General features: G+C 37.9%; 2 protein-coding genes across 2 annotated transcripts; one reads left to right on the top strand and one right to left on the bottom strand.

Moving 5' to 3' along the window:
* Positions 1 to 155: 155 nt before the first annotated feature.
* uevld (UEV and lactate/malate dehyrogenase domains) lies at positions 156 to 4,343 on the top strand. The gene is made up of 12 exons (XM_056740012.1): positions 156 to 449; positions 621 to 705; positions 841 to 906; positions 996 to 1,159; positions 1,283 to 1,424; positions 1,503 to 1,591; positions 1,685 to 1,790; positions 1,877 to 2,047; positions 2,529 to 2,702; positions 3,185 to 3,272; positions 3,386 to 3,509; positions 3,626 to 4,343. Exons 1-12 carry the CDS (start codon positions 411 to 413, stop codon positions 3,788 to 3,790), a joined length of 1,413 nt encoding a protein of 470 aa, XP_056595990.1. The 5' UTR covers positions 156 to 410; the 3' UTR covers positions 3,791 to 4,343.
* On the bottom strand, positions 4,316 to 23,884 carry si:dkeyp-19e1.3 (USP6 N-terminal-like protein). Its single transcript, XM_056740011.1, has 14 exons — positions 23,756 to 23,884; positions 15,765 to 15,838; positions 14,390 to 14,475; positions 14,048 to 14,087; positions 13,430 to 13,510; positions 12,960 to 13,067; positions 12,522 to 12,631; positions 10,230 to 10,278; positions 8,660 to 8,780; positions 8,479 to 8,573; positions 8,324 to 8,389; positions 7,826 to 7,925; positions 7,542 to 7,694; positions 4,316 to 6,284 (listed from the first exon to the last, which is right to left on the bottom strand). The coding sequence occupies exons 2-14, from the start codon at positions 15,828 to 15,830 to the stop codon at positions 5,173 to 5,175; spliced, it is 2,187 nt and encodes a 728-aa protein (XP_056595989.1). The 5' UTR covers positions 15,831 to 15,838; positions 23,756 to 23,884; the 3' UTR covers positions 4,316 to 5,172.
* Positions 23,885 to 26,460: the final 2,576 nt, after the last annotated feature.

Genomic DNA, 26,460 nt, shown 5'->3' with positions numbered 1-26,460 from the left:
AAGCGAAAGAAGTCCCGCCTTCAAGGTAAAGCAGCCAATCAAAAATCGCCAAAGACTAACACGCGAACCTTTACTCCTGCGCAGTAGCGGCAGCAACACGGAAAGGCGTTTTGTAGTTGAATTTAAGAAACAAAAGTATGTAGCACTTTATATCAGGTTTCATTATGTTACGTTAAAATATGTTGTTTTTGGCAATTTATCAAAATTGTAGCGAAAGCAGACTTCCCTTATTCAAGTAAAAATACTTGTATAGGTGCCGGGAGACATTACAAATATAGCCACCGAGTGGAATGACTTCCCTTAAAGGGACTTTCACCATATGTGCGGAAGTTCTGTGTCGTTATTGCTTTGTTGAGATTGAAGACATCGGTGTTTTCTTACCCCTGTCTTGCTGTTTTTAAACACAGATCATGGACTTCTCCGAATCCGTTAAGAAAATCCTTTTCAAGGTTGGTTTTCTTAATAAGCTTTCTTAATGATTCAGTCATATATCGTTAAAATGTTCAGGCGTAGACACTGGCTAAACCTGTTTGAATGTTCAGTCATTGAATGAGAAATGATGCCACTGATCAACTTTAACTTTAAATGTCTTCTTTTATTTGACCATGTTACTTGTCTAGTATAAATTTCGCGATGTCGCCATTGAGGAGCTGCAGAAAGTGTCTCGCCTTCACCCTGATATAAAAGTTTTATATGGGACATACAGTGAGTCATTCTTATCATTTATTGTGATGTATTTAACATTTTCCATATTTAAAATAATACTTAATTCAGGATATTTGATCCAATCAAATATATACATTTTAATCTGCTGAGTCATTACTTCATCTTCCGATTCAGCATTTAGTGACAGTTCACAGAAGGATCTGCTCAAGGTTGTTGGAAACATCCCAGTCAGATACCAAGGTGAGAGTACAGTACTGTTATACTTGCCAGTCCAAACTATATGTTGATTTAAACAATGTGTCAATATGTTGATGATACTGTATTTACAGGGCGCTTATATAACCTGCCCATCCTGCTTTGGCTGGTGGATTCTTTTCCCTTCACGCCGCCCATCTGCTTCCTGAGACCAACCTCCAGCATGGTCATACGGGAGGGTAAACATGTCGATTCAAAGGGAAGAATTCACCTGCCGGGTCTGCACAACTGGGATCATGTAAGAGAACTTCAAATTCAGTCAATGGAGTAGTTTCAAAGAAGATGATGCCAAGCTGCAGTTTTTGTGACATCACTGAGATAATTTGCTGATCTATAATGATGGAAATTAATGTCACTGTAGCCCAAGTCATCTTTAAATGGGCTTCTAGCGGAGATGATCGCTAAATTCGAAGAAGATCCTCCTTTGGGCGCCAAATCCTCTGGACACTTTGAAAATCCCAATGATCTACTGGCCTATGTGTCGAATCTCACAGTTGATGAAGGTTTGTCTGGGATGCTGTCCTCAGTTGTTTAAAATCAATTATTATTATTTAATTGTAATTTATGACCTTTTCTTATAGGTGGGCATCGATCTGATCAAGCGGTTAAAGTCTCTGTGATTGGTGGGGGAGATTTAGGAGTAGCCGCCGTGTTGAGTATTATGGCAAAAGTAAGTATTTGTTTCGTTTGTTTGAAGAGCAAAAATAGCTTTTAAGCGAGCGCATTTTTAAACTAAGCTGGCATGTCATACTTTTCATCATAGAGCAGTGTGGACAAACTGGTTTTGATTGACGTCCCTGAGAGTTCTACCAAAGGTGGCGCGATTGATTTAGAGATTTTCAGTTTACCAAAGGTTGAGGTTTCAAAAGGTGCTTTTCATGATTACATTCATTAACACTTCAATAAATGATACCTCAGATGCTGAGTGTGTGTGCGTGTGGCCCCTCTTTCATAGACCTGTCCGCCTCGGAGGGTTCAAAGGTGGTGATCGTCACAGCGAACGCCTGGAGTGATGAGCAGTCGTATGCGAGTGTGGTTCAGACTAATGTGGACTTGTATCGTGGGATGATCCATCGGCTTGCCCAGCTGAGTCCAAAAGCTGTGCTGCTTATCGCTTCTCAACCAGGTAAGCAAATAAAAAGTATCAGTGACCGGTGACCAGGGCTTTAAGGGGAAGTGTGTTTTCTGGACCGGGGTTTTCAGATGGGGTCCGGGGCCTCCAGAAGGTTGCAAAAAAACCCAAATAAAACTCCACAGGGTTTATCTGCTTTTTTTGCTATGGATAGTTTCCAGAATCGTTTATATTTGAATCTTTCTAGTCTTTATAATATCCTATTAACTATTTCTCTAACACATTTTAAACATTTCTTTGCTTTTCTGCTCTGCTCTAATAAAAGCAAAATAAAAATGTCTTAATTTATTCTCCATCATGTGGACGAAAACCTGTAAATGACACGTTCTTCTCTGAGACACAAAAGATAGATTTGAGAAATGAGGTTTCGTGTTCATGCAATGGGGGTCAAAATGACCGTATGACCTTTTTTGACCATATGGTGATAATGATTGTCTTATTTTGCTGACCATTTGTTTGATGTCTTTTAAAACAGTGGACATTATGACACATGTGGCATGGAGACAGAGTCATCTGTTGCCAACTCAAGTCATCGGGGTGGGCTGTAATCTCGACTCGGAACGTCTGTCTCAAATCATTAACATTTCACTGTTGGCCAACAACACAGGCATGCAGGCCTGGGTCATCGGAGAGCTTTCGGAGAACAAAGGTGAGTCGATCAACACTTGCCTGGCATCTTTTATATTTACAATTCATAGGTCTGTGGATTAGGACTAACTAGTTAATAATTGGCATATATACTGTTCTGTACATTCATTCATTCAATTCTTCGTTTATGCCATTTTTGGTGTTTTATCAAATGCATATTTATGAATTTAGCCGACACTTTTATACAAAGAAACTTATAGCAGGAATACACTACAAGATTTTTGCCCTGATTTTCAGTCTGGAGTTGTTGCACAGAGTATGCGCTAGTCTGCAGATTTGATCATGTATTGTTTTCTATGCAAACGTTCAAAAAGTCTGCAAGTGTATGTCTAGTTTTTACATTTTTCCAGCCTTTTAGTGCATTCTAGCTATTCATTTTCACTAATGCAGTGCAGGAAGAAAATTCTAGTTGACTGGATTCTGTAATCATTACTTACCAATTGGTTTTCAATAATACATTGATTATTGTATGTTGTATATCAGTGGCCGTGTGGGGTAATGTGGGTCCAGGGATTGACCAGCTGCAATCATTAACCCCAGTGTCCAACTCCACCAAACCCTTGATGGACAGGTATTCATTTTAGTATAAATATGCATACATACTGTATTAATGATGCTGTACCGTTAATCCATACTGTTACATTTAGATTACAATTATGAAGTATGTTTATATTATGTTCACAGGGCGTTAGAGATGTTGAAGGGCCGAGGTCAGAGGTCATGGTCAGTTGGATTGTCCATTGCTGACATCACTCACAGCATCATAACAGACCAGAAGAAAATACACTCAGTCACGACACTGGCCGAGGTTTGCTGCTTAGATTGTCTACTTAGTAACTAAAAAACAATTTCTGAAACCATTTTATTGCAAACATCTTCACAGTAGCATGTTTCCTCGTCTTAAATCAATCTGCATTCATTCAGGGATGGGGTGGAATCGGGTCCAAGGTGTTCCTCAGCTTGCCATGTGTCCTCGGAGAAAATGGCTCAACCAGATTAGCAGGCGTGCCTGTGGGTTCAGAGGACGAATCGAGGCTGAGGGAGAGCGTGGCGTCTCAGATCAACCTTTTTATGCAGCTCAGATTGTAGGTTCAGGACCTGAACAGCCTGGAAATTCACCTTCACAAGTGCTTACCCATGTTCTTTGCAGGCTTGCAGCTCTGGGATATACCCTTTTTTGTTACATTTAGAGGGGTGGCGTATTGAAGGTAAATGTCATCATCCTTGCACTGACCCCGAATCTTCAGCGAGTACTGTGAAGTGAAATTCTTCCACCCGACAGCAATAGCACTTTCTGTATGTGTACTATATGTGACATGTCCTGGCACACATGTTTGTTTATTATATGCTCTTCTATGTATCCTCAAGCAATATGCAATTGATTGTTATACAGCGCTTTAAAGATATTGTTTATAAACTATGCAAATGCAGTTATGTCTCTAATATAATTTATTGACAATTTTCCAATCCACATGACCGATTTGCCTGAGTAATATTAATATTGAATGAGCACCTAAAGGACATGTGTGCTGTTTTGCAAATTGAATGTACATTGTGATTTTTAAAGCAATACTTCACTGTGACATATTTTATGTGCAAGAAATGGCAATAATGTAAATATTAAACTGAACATGCCACTTTATTTGTAGCGTCTTGTGACTTTTCAATGATGAGCATACAGGTTTTCTTTAAGCAGGTGTTATTGAAATAAAATCAATTCTCAAATAAACATCAAATTTAAAATTGGGTATAAACCACACTCTATAAAAGCAATTAAATAATATTGTCTCTTAATACAAACAGCAGTGCAAAACAGCCCTATTTACAATCATCACACTATAAAGCTGTAACATCACCTTCAATTAAATTTTCTTCATTTTTTAAAATTCACTGGTATGTGGCAAGTAACCTTTCCATGAAAATTGTTGACCATGCTGTGCTTTACATTTTCCACAAGGTGGCACTAGAGCTCAAAATCTACAACAGGATGAGGGAGTTTCTTCTGTAGCAACTCTGGGACCCCTTTAAAGTAGGTCTTGGGTCACCTTGAGTTCCCAAATGTGGTACAACAAAGCATCTTGTATTTTAAAAATGATGTCCATTCACTTCAAACAAGTTTAAAAATAACATTGACAACATCTGACTAGCAAACTTAAACCGATTTTGAAGTCGATTCCACTCGCCTTTGCTCAACATTTAAAAACAATCATAGGTTAATGTTGGTCCTCTGAAATGAGTGACACGGTGAGGAACAGTAACCATTTACCAACATTCAGTCCCTTTAGAGCTCTTGCGTTGAAAAAACGGAAATGCAACAAATTTGAGACACGCTGAAACACATCCAAGCTCCACTGCAATATATATATCCTAAAGGTTACAAAAACATATCCCACAAGCTCGACTATTCTTATGTGCAAAATGTACAGAATGACTTGCTTGACAAATGTCCATAAAAGAAAAGTGTCCGTCAGCTAGTGATTTGGGACGTGTATTCTGTAAAAATCTGAATCCGTGTGTTCTTGGGAAAGCATTGTGGGTAATTTTATTGGTGGTAGTCTCGGGGGGCGTGAATGTCCGCTCTCAACCTGATGGGATTGAACTGAAGGTGTGAGAAAGGGCCTTACTGTAAAGCTGGCCGCTGGCTTTGGGACTACAACACAGTCTGGAGAGACCCAATTGTCTGAATCTTCAATGCAAGGAGGAGGTGGTTGTATGGGAGAAGAGTCTGGGGTGTAGAAGAACTTCGACGGAGGCGGTAGAGGAAGAGAGGAAGTGTCTTCTGGAGTACGGAGAAGGGTAGGGTTCTTAAGACCCAAGTCTTGTGGCAATGGAGTGATCCTCTCCACAGAATGATCCACATCATCCCAGATGTTGTCATAATGCGAGGTGTTGGAGGGTCGCCGGTCACCCGTGGGTGGAGGAACGTAGAGGTTCACTGGAAACTTGCTCAGCTGCCGGTGGGATCTGTACGGTGAGGGGCACGCCGATGGATCTTCCAAAATGCGATTGAGAGGTTGGCCTATTGGCGGTGGTGGGGGAAGGCATAATGGAATTTCTTCATCTAGAGGTAAAAACCCAAGCGCTTCTTCAGCGCAGGGAAGAGGTGGTGGAGGCAAGTCCGGAAGGTTCAGGGAGTGGACACTTGAAGACTCTGTCATCAGTGCCTGGTACGGAGGTGGCCACTCATCAGACACCACCGACAGAGGCCTTCTGGCACATACATTCTTCAATAAGAGAGTGTCCCTTGAAGGTGCTGGTTCTGGGAGCTGAAGAGTTGCCCTGCGTTCAGGGACGTTGTCTTGGGTCTTCATGTTGTCCACCGAGTCCTCAGGTGTAGCTTGACAGGGTGAAGGGTTGGAAGAGGATTGTGTGTGCACTGGTACAGGAGATGGTAATGTAATGGAGGGAATGTGTTCATCATTGCTTTGGTTGAAGGAGGAGGTGTCTTCTTTGTGTGGTTTGGTTGTGGTTTGGTTGTTCTGTGTGGCTGCTGGTAAAGACACGCACTCAGTTTGGTTCACTGGACACAGGATTATGGGACGCTCCTCACCCAGTGTGATCTTTGGGAACTCATCTCCTTTGGCTAGGATAACAGACATTGATGTTATTCTCTAGCTTAACACAGAAGGCACTCCAAAAATGGTTTATATCTACATTTCATGGCAAAAACCATGGTTAATACATTTTGTGTAGGGCATTTTAGACAAGTGTGTCAAACCATATAGGGTTTAAGACTTGATGCATTAATTGCTTTTCTAAAGAAACAGATCATGAGCTCTTAACCCTTCTGTTACACTGACTTACGATTTACCTACCAAATATATTAAAATAAAAAATATTAGGACAATTTGTAAATATTTTACTTATACAGTTCTTTAAATTCTTAAACTTCACATCTTTCGAGCTCCAGTTCCAGAAGGCATGGGAACATAAATAAACAAAAATAAAATCACTAAGAATGTTAACTATTATTTTCAAGATTTAACCTTTAAAAATACAATCAGGATACTTTTCAGAAGATAGCAAAGTTCTTTTTAGTCAATTTGACACTCCAAACATAACAAGAGGGTTAAAGCTGCAATACATAACTTTTGCCTCTCTATCGCCATTTTATGTACTGTTCTTTACATGCGTTTAAGTCAAATTATGTAAAATTGCAATTTAAGTTTCGGCGTAGGATACAGAAAAATGTATTATGTGCTTGCTTAAAGGTCCAGTCTCTAATTTTTGCATTTAGTTTTGCCAAATGCACTATATTTAAAGCTCCAGTGTGTGGTTTTTTGGAGGATCTACTGAAAGAAATGCTATATTGTCTTCAGAGGTGTATAAGGACCATACATGATGAAGCGTTATTTTTTTTCCTTAGAATGAGCTACTTCTATCTACTTACACCACAAGCCCAACTTGCTTGGAATTTGCCATGTTGTTTCTACAGTAGCCCTAAACGGACAAACTGCTGTTTTGTAAAAACGTTATCTCCTTCGGCAAAACATGATGACATTTTTGTCCTGTGTCAGCTACTGTAGTCCTTAAATTGGCAGGGGTGAGGGGTGGAGCGAGCTAGTAACTGCAATTCACAACCTCGCCACTTAAATCTCCACATTGCTTTTTAATAACTGATTTCTATTTTTAACAACAAAAGTTATGGATTGCAGCTTTAAGATGCGTCCTTCTCATGGCATAAGGCTGAAATATTTTAATTGGAAACTTTTTTTTAAGAGTGTACTCGTGTTTCTAATTGTCAAAATTTGCACAGAGTACACTCAACAACAACAAAAGCACCCCAAGTGTGAATGTGAATAACAACAGTATATTACATCACATATGATATCTACTGTACCTGGAGGGGGAAGGTCAAGCTTCATTCTGCGGAGTTCTGCCATGGATGACTGTAGGTGCTCTATGACCAAATCATCGCTCATGTTGAAGGATGAAGAAATCTTCTCCTGAAGAAGCTCCCTCAGTTCCTCCAAAGACATCTTGAAAAGATGCTCTGATAGGGGTATAATGGAGCATTACTCATTTGAATATCATACTCAAGCCATTGGATTGACCCTTGTAGGACCTGGACCCTCAAATGCTCAGTTACCAACTGCAGCACATCACAATGGAAATATCACTTACTTTTGTGCAGTTTGAGGATAGTATAGGCCATGGCAGTGAGAATTTTCTCTCCCTCTAGTATGTAGATGTCCCATAGACGCAGGGTAAGCGTAAAGGGTGTCTATGTGGTAGAAATACAACAGATTTATAAATTTTGCAGACATCAAATGCAAGCAGCTCAAGGAGGGCACTGACATCAATAAAACATCGCTGTGACATTCTCCATGGAGTTCAGCCCAGACGTATTACTTTTTCAAGGAAAGAAAATGTGGGGGAATGATGTAATCCTGTGCCCTGAATACTGGATTTTCACATTTACATTTAGCAAGAAAGTAAGGGATAGTTCAGCCTAAAATAAAAATTCTGACATCATTATTTTTCCTTTATGTCATTCCAAACCTGTAGGACTATCTTCTCCAGGACACAAAAGAAGATATTTTGAAGAAGATTGGTAACCACAATATTGACCCCCATTGACTTTTATTGTTCATAGAAAATATGAGTCTTTTGAAAACTCACCCTGTCAATAAAACACTGGAGGAACCATTTGGTTGAGTAGAAAGGAGTGGACATCTGCTCTTTCTCCTGCGGGGAGGATGACATTTCAAACTGAGAAAATATGTGCTTACGTTACATTACTACAAAAACAGCTGAGGTTAAAAACACAAACTCACCATGTGTTTCTTTAGTTTTGGAAGGAGCTTGGAAAGTATTTGGTCATGATGATTCTGGAAACGGTGCAGTTTGGGTAACCCAGGGATGAAGAACCCTGTTCCAGACCAAAACGGGGGACATGTCATAGATGTTTCATAAACTTACAAGCATGTCAAAAATCAAAAACGTATTGATCCATACCGTGCATGGCGTGTTTTCGATTGGTTAACAGCTGTGATAATGCCCAGAATGCATCTTCCTCATTCATGTACATGAGCAGAATAGCGGCGATCTGGCTCATGCCCTGACAGTAGCTCACTTCCTACACAAACCACATAAACCAGAAGCTCAAAGTGAGTGTTTGATTAACATATTAGTTACCAATGCGGAAATCGACTTAATAAATAAAAGCTGGCTGATGTGTCACTGATGTTTCATCCATCCTTGAAACGTTTCTGCTAAAATGATTGTTAACAATACTACAAATACAGTTTCTGGTTAAAGGAGCGATGTGGAGATTTAACACCATCTACCAGTGAGGGTGCAAACTGCAACCAACAGCTCGCTCCAAACCTCTCTTTCATATCACTGCATCGACACGGGACTAAGATGTCGTCATGTTTTCACTTGTTTACGTATTTAAAGATAACATATTTACAAAACACGCTCTGTAGAGTAGTTTGTCCCTTTAGGGCTTCTGTAGATACAACATAGTGAATTCCATGTAAGGGGACCCGTGGTGTATGTAGATAGAAATAGCTCATTCTTAGGTAATACAAACAAAACGCTTCATTATGTAAGGTCTTTATACACCTCTGAAGACATAATATAGCATTTCTGTCATTTGATCCTCCAAAAAACTACACGCTTGACCTTTAAATATAGTGCTTTTGGTAAAACTCACATCGTTTTTTTCTTCCTCGCATGTCGTCCAGTTGACCCACTTTCTGGTGGGCACGACAGGAAGGAAACAGTGGCGCTTTTTCTGATCTCGGTGAGAATGACATGCTCCTCTTTTGAACAACCAATGGGACTTGTGCATTTATGTTCAAACCCATCAAAAACGTATGCATGAAAACACTCTTCGCTGACCATTCTCTCCATGGGTTTGATATTAAATATAAAGGATATCTGGCAAAGCATCTAATGACTCATTTAAAGAGCATGTTATCTTATTTACAGCCATCAAACAGCCTGTTATTGTTGTAAGACCCCGGTCACTCACAGCCTGTGGGCAGTACCACAGAATCACTGTGTCTGGACCTGTGAGTCTCCAAAGCACATTCTGGTCTCATTTCAATCTAGTCTTTGTGAAGTTAGATGGTTAGATAGTTTACGTGTTTCTGACCGAACTATATACTTTGATGTAAAAACATCCCTGAAAATGAATTATTAAACACCACAATTACAATCGTGTTCCTTTTCATCATGGTTATTTTCGACACTGCTACCTTGTATGGTGACACCCCTAATGCAGGCCGTATACAAATTGGCACGCAGCCTGTCCTCATTCATTGAAACACATGGCCAATTTTGCATTTGACTTAATCTATACAGAAGTCATTATATTTAGCTTCACTAAACAACAATAGAAGTCAATAGGAAGTCTCCATTTAGATAGCGCTACATTCATAGTTGTTTGTGCCTGTAGACTGTGTTAAGAGGGTGGGACACCGTCTGACATCTCCCCCCCATCCTGATTCGGCCAGCACATGATGTACTGAGTTATATAACAAGTTCACACAACATTGAGAGTCTGTCGCTCACTCACCGTGTTGTAGACTGAATAAGCGGCCAGCACATGAAACAGGGCCTGCTGTCTGTAAAGAGACAGAAACATTTAGGTCAAAACTGCGGTCTTACAGATTTCAACGTCAGAAAGAGACCAACATAGGACGTCAATTACAAATGTGATTTTTTTATTGCCTCCGTTATAGTGAGCTTTAATATTCAGAATCTTGATATGTTAATATTTTTGTGGTGCTAAAATCAAAACCATAATAAGTATCAAAACAGTTTCATTGAAAGTCTGAATTTCATAAACTGTCCTTCAGATCATTGTCGCTGTGGTATAACCAACATTAAGGCAACCATTTTGTCATCATGTCACATTAGAAATACATAACGGGAAGAGATACCACAAAGATAACATCATATGACCTTCCAGACTGTGTGTCAATGTGAGTATCTCTTCAAAAAATCTGATACTTTGATCATTTCATTGATACACAAGTATGTTGGTTCAGCTGGAAAAGCTGATTTCCAAATTAATTTTGTACAAAAATAAGATAAACTCAGAAAATATGTTTGGATATGTTTTCAATAGTAAAGTCTTGTTTGGGAAGCATATATATTTAATGATTACTTATATTAGGATGCGTACCATCTTATAGCATTTTTACCTTATGAACACATAATTTAATATTTAATAATTTAATAATAAAAATAGTTAATTTGCAAAAAAACTGAGAAAACTGAGTTATTTAAACATAAAAATGAGTACTAACTAAATCAAAACAACCCAACTGCAGTCTGTTTGATATTACTTGGAATTTACGGAGATATCTATTTTGCTCTAAAAAGCTCTAACTCTCTTTATTAAAAAAGTCTGAATCCCACAATAAAAAAAGGTTCTAAAAATGTACTGCATGAAACCAACACAAATACTAAATCATCTTCTTTATTACCTTATTGGATTGGCCCATCTATGTTTTGAGCTTATAAAAATACAGCATTCATTCAACTCAAAAGACTAAACAACTGACTACTTATGCATAAGAAATCACATCCAGAGGAGATGTACGTTAATAATTCAAAGTGTCTGAAGATTTGGAAGGATTTGGTGTGAGTTTGCGGGGTACTGTCCAGAGGAAAGTCACATTATGAATAGCGTGTGTTGTAGAAACGGTTACAAATAACACAAACAAACAGGAGATGTGTTAAAACACACTTCCGCCCAACATCCTCTTCTTGGTCGATCAGCGCTAATAAAAATGTCATAACCCAGAAATTCCATCCACTGGGTAACCCTGAATACTATAAAATTGTCGATAGTGTGTGTGCCGCCAATGCAAACCTCATGAGCATGATGCCTCTCTGTGCACTCTAGTCAACTTTCATGCACGATGGTGAAGTCTAAAGACCATTTCAGTTTGAATCATCTGCTAAAGTGAAACAATGAGTATTTCTGAAAACTAGAAGTGAACCTGCGCTAGGCTTCTGCAAAGTGCCATGATAGATTCCTGTCTGACCAAATAAGGCAAGAAAATTTTGTTTTTGACAGTTGTGCATTATAGGATATACGATCCCAAGTGGTCTTAACAATTGTCCGGCATAAAAGGAAACGTTCACTGTGGCTGAGCTTCAGCTGTTGTGCATAACATCAAAGTATATTCTTATTCTGGGCATAATTGTAACGAGTCACCGGCTCTGTCATTTCCTCTGAGGCCACGCACAGCAACAGGAAGTTAAACAAAAATGACAAAGGGGAAGTAACTCTTGTTTTGGGCTTGCAAGGTCTCTGCAAATCAGTCCAGATCTATCGCAACAAAAAAAAAAAAATGTACTCACACTCATGTTATTTCATACCTGTATCAATAACTCTGTTCAAATAAACACAAAGAAAGATATTCGGAAGAATGTTAGTCACTTTCAGTTCCGGGACATCATTGACTATAATAGTAGGAAGAATTAAACGGTATTCAAAAATGCCTGAGATTTCTTTGTTTTCCAAAATTCTTAGCAATATCTCATTATGTATTTAACAGAACAAAAACAATACAATATTGTTTTCTTCTATGGTTGTGGATGATGTCCCAGAACAGAATATTGCTAACATTCTTCCAAATATCTTTCTCTGTGTTCATTTATATAGGTTTCAAACCAATGAGTAAATGATGACAGGTTTTTAATTTTTGGATGAGCTATCCCTTTTATGTTGAAAAAACGCCAAATAAGTTAAACTAAGATAAAACAAGATATGAGAAGCTAAAGATAAAAATTTAGACAAAGCAACCTAGCAAATTCCAGATCATGCTGTTGTGCGTGTGTGTATGATGCTTACTTGACGCCAAAACGTTTCATGAACATGATATGGTTCCTAAACGTTCGGTTGACATCAAGATCTATCTGCTTGATTTCTGTTGAGTACTTTTTGGCTTGTTCCTTCATTGTCTGTACAAACATAAGCAAAATAAATGAAAGACATTGAGAGTTAAAAAAAGACACTATCACCATAATTTATATGATAACATCTGTTTGTATACCAACATATCCTAATATAAGCTAATATTAGCTTAACAAACAACAACTTTCCTATGCAATAAAACATGTTTACAAGCAAAAGGGCAGATCGGAGACAAAACACGTCTGGCTAATCACACACGACAAACCAAAACCCAAACAAAAAAGCCTTTGAATGGCTCCACATAAATCAGTGACTATTTAATCACAAGGACCTCATGAAACCCAAACACACAGACTATCCTGCCAAAGCTCCTACCTCATACTTCTTGTAGTTGGCCTGTTTCACCTGGTCCACCTCCAGCATGAGAGCCCAGGCTTGACCACGCAGCTGCAAGGGAATCCCCTTGTACACGCGCTTCATCATCTGCAAAACACCCAAGGGAAGAGGAAACAAACTGATTGTGGAAATTATTTGTGTGGATGTGTGGAGACTGTTCGACGGGTTCTGTTTACGAAAGCAATGAGTCACTTTAGTCCATTCAAAGATTTTAAGCACTGTGACTGTAATACAATGGCTTTTGGTTCTCTACAAAAGTGTCAACAGCAGTATGATAAAAGATAATTTAATGTTCCATAATCAAACATTTTTGTAAAGTAACATGTAAAGTATTGACACCATGTTTGTTTGGTCGTACAGCAGATTTCAGGATCAGCTTATGGCACCTTTAATACAGAATTTAACAAATGTGCAAACATAAGTCATAAAATTATTTATCTTGCAACTACCTTTTCGCTGCTGTGGTACTTATCCCACTTTTTCACCATCTTCACCCATTTCTGCACTCTTTCAAGCTCCTGGAGTTTAAACTAAAGAAAGAGCAGGTTGAGATTTTGGTCTGTTATACAACTTTTTTTCATGCTTTGGTTAGTAATAAATATTTTAAATGTTAAAAAATATTATTGAACGAGTGCCATAGACAAACAATTCAATGCGATTTTTTGAGGTAACATGGACTATACATTCCATTCCATTCCATTTTCTACCGCTTATCCGAACTACCTCGGGTCACGGGGAGCCTGCGCCTATCTCAGGAGTCATCGGGCATCAAGGCAGGATACACCCTGGATGGAGTGCCAACCCATCGCAGGGCATGGACTATACATGAGCAATATAATTTTCCAGCATTCATTAACCATTGGAAATATTGTAATTAGCTCATGTAATGTTAACAGACACGTTTTATTTTAAAGGGGGGATGCAACGGTGCGATACTATTCTGTAAGGACTCAAGATTACCATAATGCTGTGGGTACAATAGGCCCACAAACATTAAACGAGTAACAAAAACATGTTTCATCTTATATAGTTGTATGAAAGATTTTACAGGGATATTGTAATATCACCTTCTCCTCCACTGCAGTTGGTGATGGGAGCTCCTCTTCACTGCAAAGACAATAACCAAAAAAGTCAGATTTGTACAGACATTTAAAGCTTCAATAAATATTTTATGAAATATTATTGTAGCACTTATAACACTGTTCTGGAGGTCACAGTTAGTGCTCTATGTATTGTGCAACACAAACGTGAAAATTTACATTCTTCAGGGCTCAGACAACAAAGTTAGCCCAAGCAACTTCCTCGACAAGGGTCAGAGGTCATTATCCTGCTATGGTAAACACTACATACCATGTGGTAAAATATCCCTGCAGATGTTACGGGACAGGAGAAAACACGGCATGACTTACTGCAGGAAACCGAAGCGGTCCGTGACCTTGCAGATGTTGTATTCGTCATCCTCCCAGTCCTTGATGCGAACTCCCTTCTGCCTGCCCTGTAAGCGGCCCAACAAACAAATTGAGTAACTGGAGCAAAGGCAACGGACCCAATCAACCCAGAGGGGATGTGTACTTTGACAAAGAATATTTTTTAAGAACTGTTCGTTAAAAGTCAATATTGACTAAATTGGTTTTGGGGTCAAATTTGAAGGAGACATAATAAAAAGAAAACTTCAAAGAGAACAATTTTAATGTCCAAAACAAACTTTAGAAATATTAGTGGTACTACGCTGTGTTTGTTGCGTTCACACCAAACTTGGATTGAGCAATTTGCATGATTCAATTATATACGCGCAGGGCTTTGCCAAACAGGTGCCGTAAAAAATTCAACTTAAGCAAGAATTCCCAGAGCTCATTGACATCTACTTTTGACACGTATGGACGGGTAAAGACACTCCATGTCGCACAATGTTTTTGTGCCACTCGTACAAAAATTTTAAACTATTCCCACGACTAATAGAGAGCAGGACCACGATGCTTGCATTTGGTGTGAACACAGCATTAGAAGTCTCCAATCTACTCTTTCCCCAGTCAGATATATGTCATTGTCTATTCTAAACACCTTATCTCTAGACGCTCAACAAACTAATCTCAAGATATTTGAAGAGCGTTGAGAATTCCTATCATGCAGTCAATGTCCGTTTAGCAGCAATATGTGCGAGACGTCCAGCTGTGGTCTGTCTAAACACTTTACTGAACCACGACAGGCATATTTTTCTGAATCATGCTGAAGTAGCAGCACTTCCATAACACACTCTTTTCTAGATCTATCTGGAAAGCCGTTTCACTCCAAAAATGAACTCCCCTGTTTTTGGGTAGTGTGGCCTAGTGGTTAAATATCCAGGACAATGTTCAAAAGGTTGTTGGTTTCAACCCTAAGCAGGTCAAACCACGACCTATCACTATTGTTCTTCTGTACACAACAATACCTCACTTTGGGGCAATGGTTTCCAGCAGTGTTACTGGAAGATCTCAAACAGTACACATTTTACCTTATCTGACACTACTATTTAACATCTTGGTGTCTTCTTATAATCCAAGTCAAGTGTGTTTGGTTTGAGGAATATCCAAACTATTGGTTGTCCTACAGTAACAGGGTCGGGAATCACTGCTGTAGTGGTCAAAAATTGATTTGGACACTGTAATGGCGTGTCATGTGTTTTCAATCTTTTCTTATCCAGTTTCCTCTTGTGTGAGCATTGACTAAACCAAGGATCACAATTTAGATCAATAGCTTTAAAAAAAGTACATGGTACCAAAGTGAATTTGAAAGGATGTGACTTGCCTTCTCATAATTAGAGATGATCTCAGACCGTTCTTCGGATATAAGTGTATCAAAGTCCTTCTTCATTTCAAAATCTGCAAAAGAACCAAGTTTACTTCTTAACATTCAAATATCATTATAACATTCATCCATTCTGTCTGAGCTTTACTACAGACTTCCAGCCGTGAGGTTGGAGGTTGAAGTGAGGTTGCTCTTTTGTCATAGTCACAATCATGTGTGCGGTTATGTCGGCTAATACTTCAGCTCTTTGTCAAGCAAACATTTTGTCTGGCTCAAGAATTAAAGCAGGATTGAAGTTATAGCATGTATAGATCGAGATCCTCCCTGTAGTGTTGGGAATTGGGCCATTTTAAACTGGAAAAACCTGGAGAAACTTGAAACTGACTTTTGTTAACAGCTCATAAAGTATCAAACAGCCATGTGAATAACATCATCACCGCACTTGACAACAACATTTGCGGTGATCCCAGAAATAGTTTTTGCAGGACTGCTATAGTTAATGCTGTTGGCATGTGTGAAAAACTAAAGACGTCTGTGGTTTACATTCACTGTCGACAGGTGCAGAACACAAGAGTCGACAGTTCACCAGACAACTGCTCAGCTGAGAAACATGTCCACTGTTTACACACCTGTCCAACTGAAAACACTAGAGCCAAAGTTTCCCTTTCAAACTCCCTTTCAAAGTTTAATACGTTGATGTGGTGGTTGATGTAAAAAATTGCAAACTAAAAACAAAATGACTGAAATAAAAATATTTAAAAATGGAAAAAGTAACTGATGATAAAATCCTTTGCATTTTGACTAGATCTTTGACCTGTAGTCTCTAAACTGTGGTCTTTCCTGGTGTTGCTCCAAATTGAAAGTGACCAACAGACCAACAGTTTTCTTTCCGGTGTGTAGTTTATAAAACTATATAACCTGAAACAAAACTTTGACTAAAACCAAACCAAACAAGGCAAAATACCTGGATCCACAATTTGTTTTTTATTTGTATTGCAATATCATTTATTTTGCTCACACAGTATAAGACGCATTGTTTTCTTGCAAATTGGTAACCCTAAAATCCATACAACACTGTCCTTCACCCTAAACCAAGATAAACATTTTTGTCTAAGACAATGTATTATGATATTAATGCATCATCACTGCACAAATAAAGCTTGGCTTCTAATTTTCTCACGGAACAATAAACCCATTGGTCAACCGCAGATCTAAACTAAAGTGCAATACAGCCATTCGTCTCTGAGGTTTTACTCAAGACCTGTGGTGCAATTTTCAGCAAACCAACCAGAGAAGCTCCACGTCCAATTGAAGTGAAACTATTTCGTTTTGCTTTACATAAGTAGATACAAGGCTTTAAAATATGCTTTTAGTTTGTGAATAAAATTAAATTATACAACCAACATAACGTTTTAATTACTTTCGGTTGTTGATCTTCCTCATCTCACAGCACATGCATGCACTTGTGCACACCGACACTAACATTCAAGTGCCTATTCTCTCCAAGCGTTTCCCATAGGATTTTGACAGACCTGTGACGTTAGTGATGCCACAAACTAATTTGCACATTTATGATGTCATAGGGTCATAGTGTCGTGTAAGTGTTAGTACTTTTTGGACAAGATTATTATTTTATTTGGTTTGGTTAAAAATAGCAGCCGAACGCCATGACTTCGCGCACGGAGGCAGCCCAGAGAAACACAGAAGTCTATTTGAATTATCAGGGCTCCATACAAACTTAAAAAAAACAACAACAAGCTAATCAGCGGCTTTAGGAATAAATGCTGTACTTAAATGCGATATGCCAAATAATCTGCGCAGCCCCACATTCAATTGAGTGCATCTGTTCCTGAAGTGGCTGATTAGATTCTTCAGGTGTTTTATCAGAGTTGGGGCTAAACTCGGCAGGAGAATGGATCTCTCGGGCCAGAGTTGAGAACCATTGCTTTACAGTAAAACGTAATTAAATCAGTTAATTATCGCAAACCATTGCGACATGCAATATTTAGATAATACTTACTTAATAAAAAATTTTTTTACAGCACAAGTACATCAACAACATCAAAACCATAATACAAGTAACTGCCAATACTACAGCCATGATTCTGGCAGAAAATGCCCTGTGATGTTGAGTCAGAGGAATACAGGTGTGCCATACACCACAGGCTGTTGTTAGCAGGGTGCTTCTAATAATCACAGGTCAGCAGCAGCCGGGCAATGAAAAGGTGCTGATGGAGAGAGACCTTTACACACTGATCTGTGGTCAGTTCAACTGTTATCTCTTGCAGTAGCCGATAACCAGAACAGCGGCATCTGACTTGGGTAATACACAAAGCTGAGAAGATATAGAGTATGAATGGAAAATGCTGCTGATTAAAGGCTGGTGTGAAGAAAATAAATGACAGAAGTTTCAAAGTTTCACATCCAGCTTGTGCTTCCTGTTGGACGAAGAGAACTCTGATCATGTTGTTAAAAAAAGGAAATCTCACCTTCAAGTTGAAACACAACTGAAGAAATGTGATGCATCAAACAAAATAATACTAGTAACACATATATAAGGATGCACGATACATTTTGGGGCATAGGCCGATAAATAGTCATTTTTAATGTTATCCCGAATTGATAAAGAATTTTTTTTCTGATTTATTATTTATCATTTCCTTTGGTTAAACCACTTGTTAGGTTGCTCACAGTTAAAATTAGTTAAAGTCTTTCTGTCATGTTTATTCACTTACTGCTATTAGCTAACATTCTTGATGTAGTATGTAGATTTTTATGCAATTTTATGTAAATTATAGGAACTAAAGCATATTGTGTAAAGCCGACTGCTGTCTGCATGCTTTCTGTCTTGAGACCTTATAGACGTGTGGCTGTTAAAAACCTCTTTCTGAGTTGATCTAGGAGAACATCTAAAATTTATTGAATAAACATTATTTAATTTATAAATATCCATTATACCAGAAAAGATTAAAGGTGTCATATGGCGCGAATAGGCGTTTTTCTGTGTCTTTGGTCTGTTATAAGTTGCCAATTCATTTAATAAACACGTAAAATTGCTAAAATAAATGTGTCGGAACAAAAGATGCATTCAATTCTAAAAGCGAATGCTCACCCAGACCTGCCTGAAACGCCTCGTGTAATCACACCCCCACAAATCTATGTCAGTCCATGGTAGCATTTGACGTAATATTTTTTTTATAAAACCTTACCAATCCTTTATTTCCTGCTCAAGTCTTGCTGGAAAGTGGATATATCAGCTTGATCATTTTCATTTTCCTTATCAGATTTGAGCACAATGACATTTTATCACCTGTCAGTCAGTACAATTTCTTGAAACATGATGTTCCGAATATGGTAAGAAGCGTTACATTTCCCTTTCACTCTTGCAGCATTCGACCAATCACTATGCACTGGTTAACTGGCCAATCATAGCACACCTCGCTTTTCAGAGCAATGAGCTCAGAGAGACGGGAACAAATTTGTTCCTGCCAAAGAGGAGAAACAAACATGCACGGTTTGTGGAAAATACAGCGTTTTTTAACCTTAAATCGTGTATACACATTACATTACATCCAAAACAAACCATGATATTCGGTTTAGCAGTGTCATTTCACCCCTTTAAAAGTTTAAGAATCTTGAATTAACGTAAAATAGGCTTGATACATGATGTTCAGGGAGGAAAAAAAAATTCAGTCTCAGAAAAATGTATATAAAATATTTAGGTACTGTACATCGACCAATATATCGGTTATCGCCTTCCAATGTTCAAGAATGAACGGTTATCATAATCGGCCAAGATGTACATATCGGTGCATCCCTACACATGTACTAAAGGAAACATGAGTGATGCTCATATGGTTACAAGGGCAGTTGCTAAGGCTTTTTGGTTGCTATACTGCTATTAGGGTTTTGCTAACTTGTTAACGGTCAAGTCAAAAGCTCGCTCTTAGACTCCCATTATATGAAGCAGAGAGGGCAGCCGATTTACCAAACAATCTTCTTTATGTTTGTACTCAAGAAAAAAATGCCACAATCTCGTATGACCTGGGGGTGTAAATAAACAGCAAATTTGAATTTCTGGGTGAACTATTCCTTTAAGTAAAAAGGGTAGTTTGTAAATGTGCTGATATAGTTGCTTCTATTATTAAGAAGGAAGTAAGAGCAGCCATTGCAAAGGAAAAGCATAATGACAAGGACAAAATAGGGCATTGTGGGATAGCATGATGAGACTAATGACAGGTCTACAGGAAAGTAACAATACTATGTTATCTTTAAATGGGTACATGCGTGTCTAGCTAACAATTTTTTATCTGAGATATAAGGTGGATGATGACAATGGATTGGAGACTATGATTCTTCACAGTTATACAGTATTTAATATTGATGCTCCAACAGTGGCTAGGTTTCTTAAAAGGTCAAAAGAAAAGAAAAGCCCAGGACCAGATAACTGGCGAGGTGTTGTAAGCATGTAGTCAGCAATTAAGTAGAATATTTAAACAGATGTCTCTTAGATTGCAGACTGTCCCACAAATTTGGAAACATTCCACAGCTGTTCCTGTGGCAAAACATAGGGCCCCAAAGGTTTTAAATGATTTTAGACCATTACCCCTCACCTCTTTGGTGATGAAAACATTTGAGAAAATTGTAAGAGTGGAGATCTAAAAGCATGTAGAAGACAAACTAGATCCATGCCAGTTTGCGTATAGAGCAGGGGGTGCTGGGGAAGATTCTGTTACTACTCTTGTTCATCTAGTAGCCGCAACATGTGGAGACTCCTAAAGCAAGGGCACAGCTGACTTCAATTGATTTCTCATCTGCGTTTAATACAATTAGGCCAAATGTGCTGGCAGAAAAGCTTATTTAATTGTTTAACTTGGATTTTAATTTGGTGAGATGGTAAATTCATTTTTATAATATAATAGAGCCAGTGTGTTCGAGTTAATGGCTTGTTATCCTGCACGTTATGTTCTTCTAGGGGTTCTCCTCAGGGGTGTGTTCTTGCCCTCTGCAGTGCATTATATTTGTAAGAGCACATTTGATGATAGGTATACACAGAAGTTTTGCCGTTGACACCGTTATTGTGAGCCTACTAGTCAATGAAAAGAAATCTCATGGACCTGTGGATTTTGTCTCATGGTGTCCAAAGTGTAATATATACTTGAACATAGCTTGAAAGACCAAAGACATGATTATAGACTTTAAATTATTATAGACTTGATTATATCCGTGAAAGGCATATTGAGCTCGTGGATGAGTATAAATACCTGAAAACAGAGATTGATAAGAAATTTTATTTAGATGTCAATACCGATTCCATTTGTAAAATGATCCGACAACGTTTGTTTTTTTATTATTTTAAGGTATTACTAATGTAAATGACACGGTTGTATAGGAGTTTTTTGAATCTGTTATTTCTTATTGGGTCATTGTATGGTTTGGTTGCATTAACTTGTCTGGCAGAAACAAAATGACTAAACTGAATAAGACTGCTTCCAAGGAGATTGGGAGTTCAACGGATATCGCTTAAAGACATTTTTAAAGAAAGGGTAATTATTGACGTCTGTAACGCCAACCGGGCGATACTGCTAGAGAAAATCTCAGAATCACAATTCCAATGTTGCGCTGTCAACCGCAATCCTTTTAGAAACGGAGCACAAAAATTGCACGATATATCAACCCAGCACAGCCTTTAAAAAATCTACACAAAAAGGTATATTTTTGTGACTCAACTAAATGTCAAATGGGCGGTAAAAACAATGAGAAACCTGCTCATTGTTTCTTGCCTAATTCGAGCAAATCAACAACAATAGTAATATTGTCTTATATTAGCACAGCCCATTTCCCATGAACCTAATGCTCTTCTGGACAATTCCCAGGGGAAAACTCCAATGCACTTTTTTACTCTAGATACTAGCGGAAAGGACAGAGGTGTTTTTGCAGGCTTTAAAGGCTCTTAATGTCACAACCTTTTCACAGCTTTATCATCATCTCCACTTAAATGAATACTGGCAGATCACCAACTACCCTTCCGGAATGTTTTTCCATCAAACTTGCACGGATGTTTTAGAAATATGCAAGGAACAATTGACCCAAAAAAAGACGATCTTGTTTTTATACCTGCATGTTTGAAAACCTATGAACATAACACAACAGACATGGCTGAATTGAAAAGAGCGATGAGATAATGCTTCAAGTCACTTTTAGTGTTCCATTACAATATACATAGACATTGACTTAAAAAAATGACATCATTTTTATTTTAGGGTAAAACATCGTCTTAACATTAAACTATAGCAGATATCTTAGCAGAGTACATTCAGAAGAATGAAGGTGTTAACTTGAATCAGTCAGGGATTTTTGGAGATAAAAAACTCTAATCAAAAGATCTGATAATACAAAAACAAAACGTAAAAAAGAGACTAACACCACAACCACACAGTTCTAGATACAACAACACCAAAAAAAAGCATCTGAAAGTGTCAACCTATTATTAGATGACACGCTACAACATGTCAGTTTTTCCATGGATGATTAAACAGAGTATCGCACGTACTGCAAATATCAGAGACATCCAATCCTCTATCAATATATTTATATTATATTTAAATATATTATTCAAGATTTATTTTAAACTATGCAATCTTGTTGCACAGCTGTGTAACTGTAGTTCAAGTGTAAATGAACCTCAGCTTTAGGAAATGTTTAAGGAGGCTTGGCAAAAATGTGCATACAACACATTGAATCAAGGCCCAAGAGAATGGCTACCGAATATTACAAAAGATCAAATCAAGAAATATTAATAACAGACCAAACTGTATCCAATACAAATTTTTCTGTATGCTTTTATTTTTCTATGCCTTTAAGTAACTTAAAAGTTGAATGTTTTGTCTATTTTTTATTTAAAAAAAAAAAGTAAAAATAACCTGCAGAAAGTTATTTTGGCCGTATAGACTTCAAGTCTATCAACGTGTCTGCGATGACTGAGACACACGTGACACACGTGTGAAGCAGCTGGTGCGATTGTGGTTCATCTGAAAGGGTTTCACACAGCACATTAATTCCACTGGTCCACTTCCCCAGTTAAATGCGTTTTAAAACAATTCTCTATACTGAAATATAATCCACCGACTTCTGGCATCACCACACATCAGATACACACATCAGATATGAGCCTTTGAGAGGCGTAGAGTTTGATATTATATAAAAACACAAGCAGCTGAAGTGGAAAGCATTGTGGGCCACACCCCACTCTCTGAAACAAGGTGAGGAAGTAGACGGGTCACCACACTGCATCCTGTAGCTACTTCTCAAGTTCAAGATTTTAACACGAGGGCCCATCTCATGAGAATGGACAGTCATTTATAACATTTAAAGTGAAAACTTGAGTCTAGCATAATTGACATGAGTATTAATATGACCAGAAATGATCAGATTTGCTAATATTGTATTGGTTTTAATGGAAACTACAGTATAATGGTCTCTGTGGGTCTCTAAGGGTCTAGTATACTGCAACACTATACTAAATAAATGTACGATACTAAAGTTTAGAAACACTATTCTTTAGTACGGTTTACAAACACTATGGAATATAATATAAATATTCTTCCAGTACAAAAATAACATTAATATCAAACCAGCGTACAAAGACATAATCTTATACAAAATCTGCTGTTTATGTGTAAGTAGCCTATTTGAAGTTTTAGTGCAATCACGTTTTATAACTTCACAAAGTCAGATGATGCTTGTTTGATATCAACCTTGACGTCTAAAGTAATACCCGGTTAAATATAAATTCAAAACTTGCTCTTGAAAGCAAGTTATTTCGCTTTAAAAGTGACTTTGTTATTTATGAAAGATCACTTCATCTTCCGAGACATGAAAGTTGTTTTCAAGCACGCGCTCCACCACAGTAACATCAACGGGCGGCCAAACCCGACACTAATAAACAAAACAACAATAAAACAGCATTAAAACATAATAAAAGGTCTCACCTGTCCAAACGGACGCTTTGCGTTGCACGGGCTGTTACTAAATAATCTCTGTGTTCATAGTTTGCCGCTTATTGACTAACAGGACTCCAGCTCAACGTCGCTCTGACTGATCAAACCTACGCACGAGAGCGCGCGACGCGCATGCTTGGGTACGTTGGAAGATTGACGTGCAGCTGCGGTTCAGAGCGAGTTGAATGAGCTTATAAAAAAAATGTATTTATAAAATAATTCACAACTAAATATGTTTTATGTATGAATCGCGAGATGTATACAATCAGCTACAGATTCAGAAGATTTGACTTAAAATTTTACAACTTTCTGACGCCTCTCTATTTGGAAATCATTATAACGTTGTTGTCACAACAAAACAAAACAACAGTTTTTTTTCAGCCACTTAGTTGCACATTTGACCATTTCTCTTGTATTATAATTTGAGATGTAAACGTCACTGTTTATAAGGCGATGGGTGAATGATCGTATTGCGCACTCTAGTGGTCATGGCCGCGCCTCTTTCCGTTTACTTTAAGAGCATATTTACATATGACCTCCTGATATAGGTATAGTTTGAGATTTATATGGGTTTAAAAATATAATTCAACTAAACGTATACATATTCTTAACAAATAGTCAATTTTAAGGAGAGAAAAAAATGATCTTTTGTGTGGGTATGGTGATGCATGTCATGATGATGCTCTTCCATGTGGCACCCATGGGCGCCGTAAAGGGGTGGAAGGTTAGGACGATTCTAAGGGCCCAGCCTGATTCAGGGCCCAGAAGAGCAGACCCCCTTTTTATTTTCCTATTTCTTTTCTCTTTTTAATACATAGGCCTACATTAAATGTGCTAGGGGCCCTCGTGCACTAAATGTGTATTTTGTCCGTTTTGACCATAGATTTAATATTTAAAAAACAAATAATGTAATTACTCTTTCAGTCACACCCCTCCCTGCTCCCTCTCACAATGGTTCATTCCACCTGCGCTGTCCGAGCTACGATCGCTAGTGTGACGTCTCTTGCTTATTAGACTTGTTATGATGCAGTGCAGACAGTGACACACGCAGGCATGTCACATCAAAAGTCAGGGCATCAAATACGGAAAGAAAGGAAGGAAAGAGAAGACAGAGAACGCCAAAGTCGACAGTATGTCACACAGTTTTTCAAAAAGAAAGGTAGCTTGACCTATTCCTGTATTCCAAAACTTATTTTTGTTGCTACATGACCTGCTTTTATCTAGCTAGCTTAGTAAAATATTTACTGAATTATGAACACAGAATCAGCGGCTGCTGCACACCCACGTCCTCCTTCCCCCACGTCCCCGTCTTAATCAGCCGAACAAGGTGAGCCTGAGCGCGAAACTTCGCGAAGATTTTAGCCTCTAAACACGTCTTATCTACTGTATTCGCCACATGATGATAACTTTCCAAAACAAAAAGTAATCTACACGCTTCTAAAACGACAAAATTAGTTTGCCGTGTCGTGTGTTCTGTGAAGTGACAGTGCTGCTGCTACGATAGATGCTGTCAAACTTGACGTTCTTAATATGAATAAAATGCCCCAGAAAAAAAGAATATAAAATTGAATAAAACGTGTCTCTACTGTAGCTGGTGTTTCCTGATTGAGCAGTTTGACCCAGCTAAAGCTTGTTCATGTAAAGTATATGTCAATATGTGTACATAATGTTCTGTTGTGCTTGCAAATGCAATTGAGATAATAAATGTTCTCCCTTTTATGTAAACAAGTACATATTTCTATATTTTTTCTTGTTTTTGTAGGCTTTGTACTCATCCTAAACATTTTAACTATGCAATTTGCTAATTATCTTTTTCATAAGTATACAGGGCATGTTTATTGGGTTAAATTTTATCTGTAAAAAATGTAGGGGGCCCAGAAATTTTGGTTTCCATAGGGCCCAGAATTTCTGGCGGCACCCCTGGTGGCACCACAGGAGGGATTGTTTCACTTATAAACACATATGCAGACAACAGCAGGTTAGAATTCATTCAAGTCGATGCTGGGGTTATTTACACTGAATCAATGGCATGAACAAATGTGTACATCAAACAATAAATAAGACAATAATCGAAAGTAATAAACATCTGGCCATCTAAACACAGCTGTGTGTTTATTTTACTAATCCCTTGTTTCTTGATAATTGAGCCTGTCTATCAATTTCTAATTATTGCAGACAATGCTGATCCATCACTGGGCTAAAATAACTCCTGTTTCCATTATTTTAACACTAAAGGTTTGAGCAAAATACAACCACACAAGAGAACATAAATATACAGAATATAACCGAATCAAAATGTTAAACAAATATATTTTAATTATATGTAGATTTAAAAATAAAATAAATATAAAGGAAACTTGAAAACTGAAGTGTCACAAAGAGGATTATAAATAGCCATGAGAATTCGTTTATCTGGTAAATGTTTTCAGCTGAGATACAACTGTTGTCGAGTATTGTTGACTAAACCACAGCCTGAAATGTCAATTTTAATAATTTGTCTGGATATTTTTCATTTTAAAGTACAGCTTTCTATTTCGGACAAATGTGGATGTTTATTTCAAAACACTACTGCATGCATCTTCTTTGTATAAACACAGTTTTACTGTGACAAAAGGTAATCATTTAATATAAAAGAATTGCTAGAAGACAAACTTGTAGTTTATTTTGCTTGGAAAAAATATCATAAAAATCATAAG

The sequence above is a fragment of the Triplophysa dalaica genome, chromosome 24, assembly GCF_015846415.1.
Source record: "Triplophysa dalaica isolate WHDGS20190420 chromosome 24, ASM1584641v1, whole genome shotgun sequence".
Taxonomy (NCBI): domain Eukaryota; kingdom Metazoa; phylum Chordata; class Actinopteri; order Cypriniformes; family Nemacheilidae; genus Triplophysa; species Triplophysa dalaica.
Note: the sequence above shows the minus strand (reverse complement) of the source record. Positions and strands in the feature narration are given on the sequence as shown.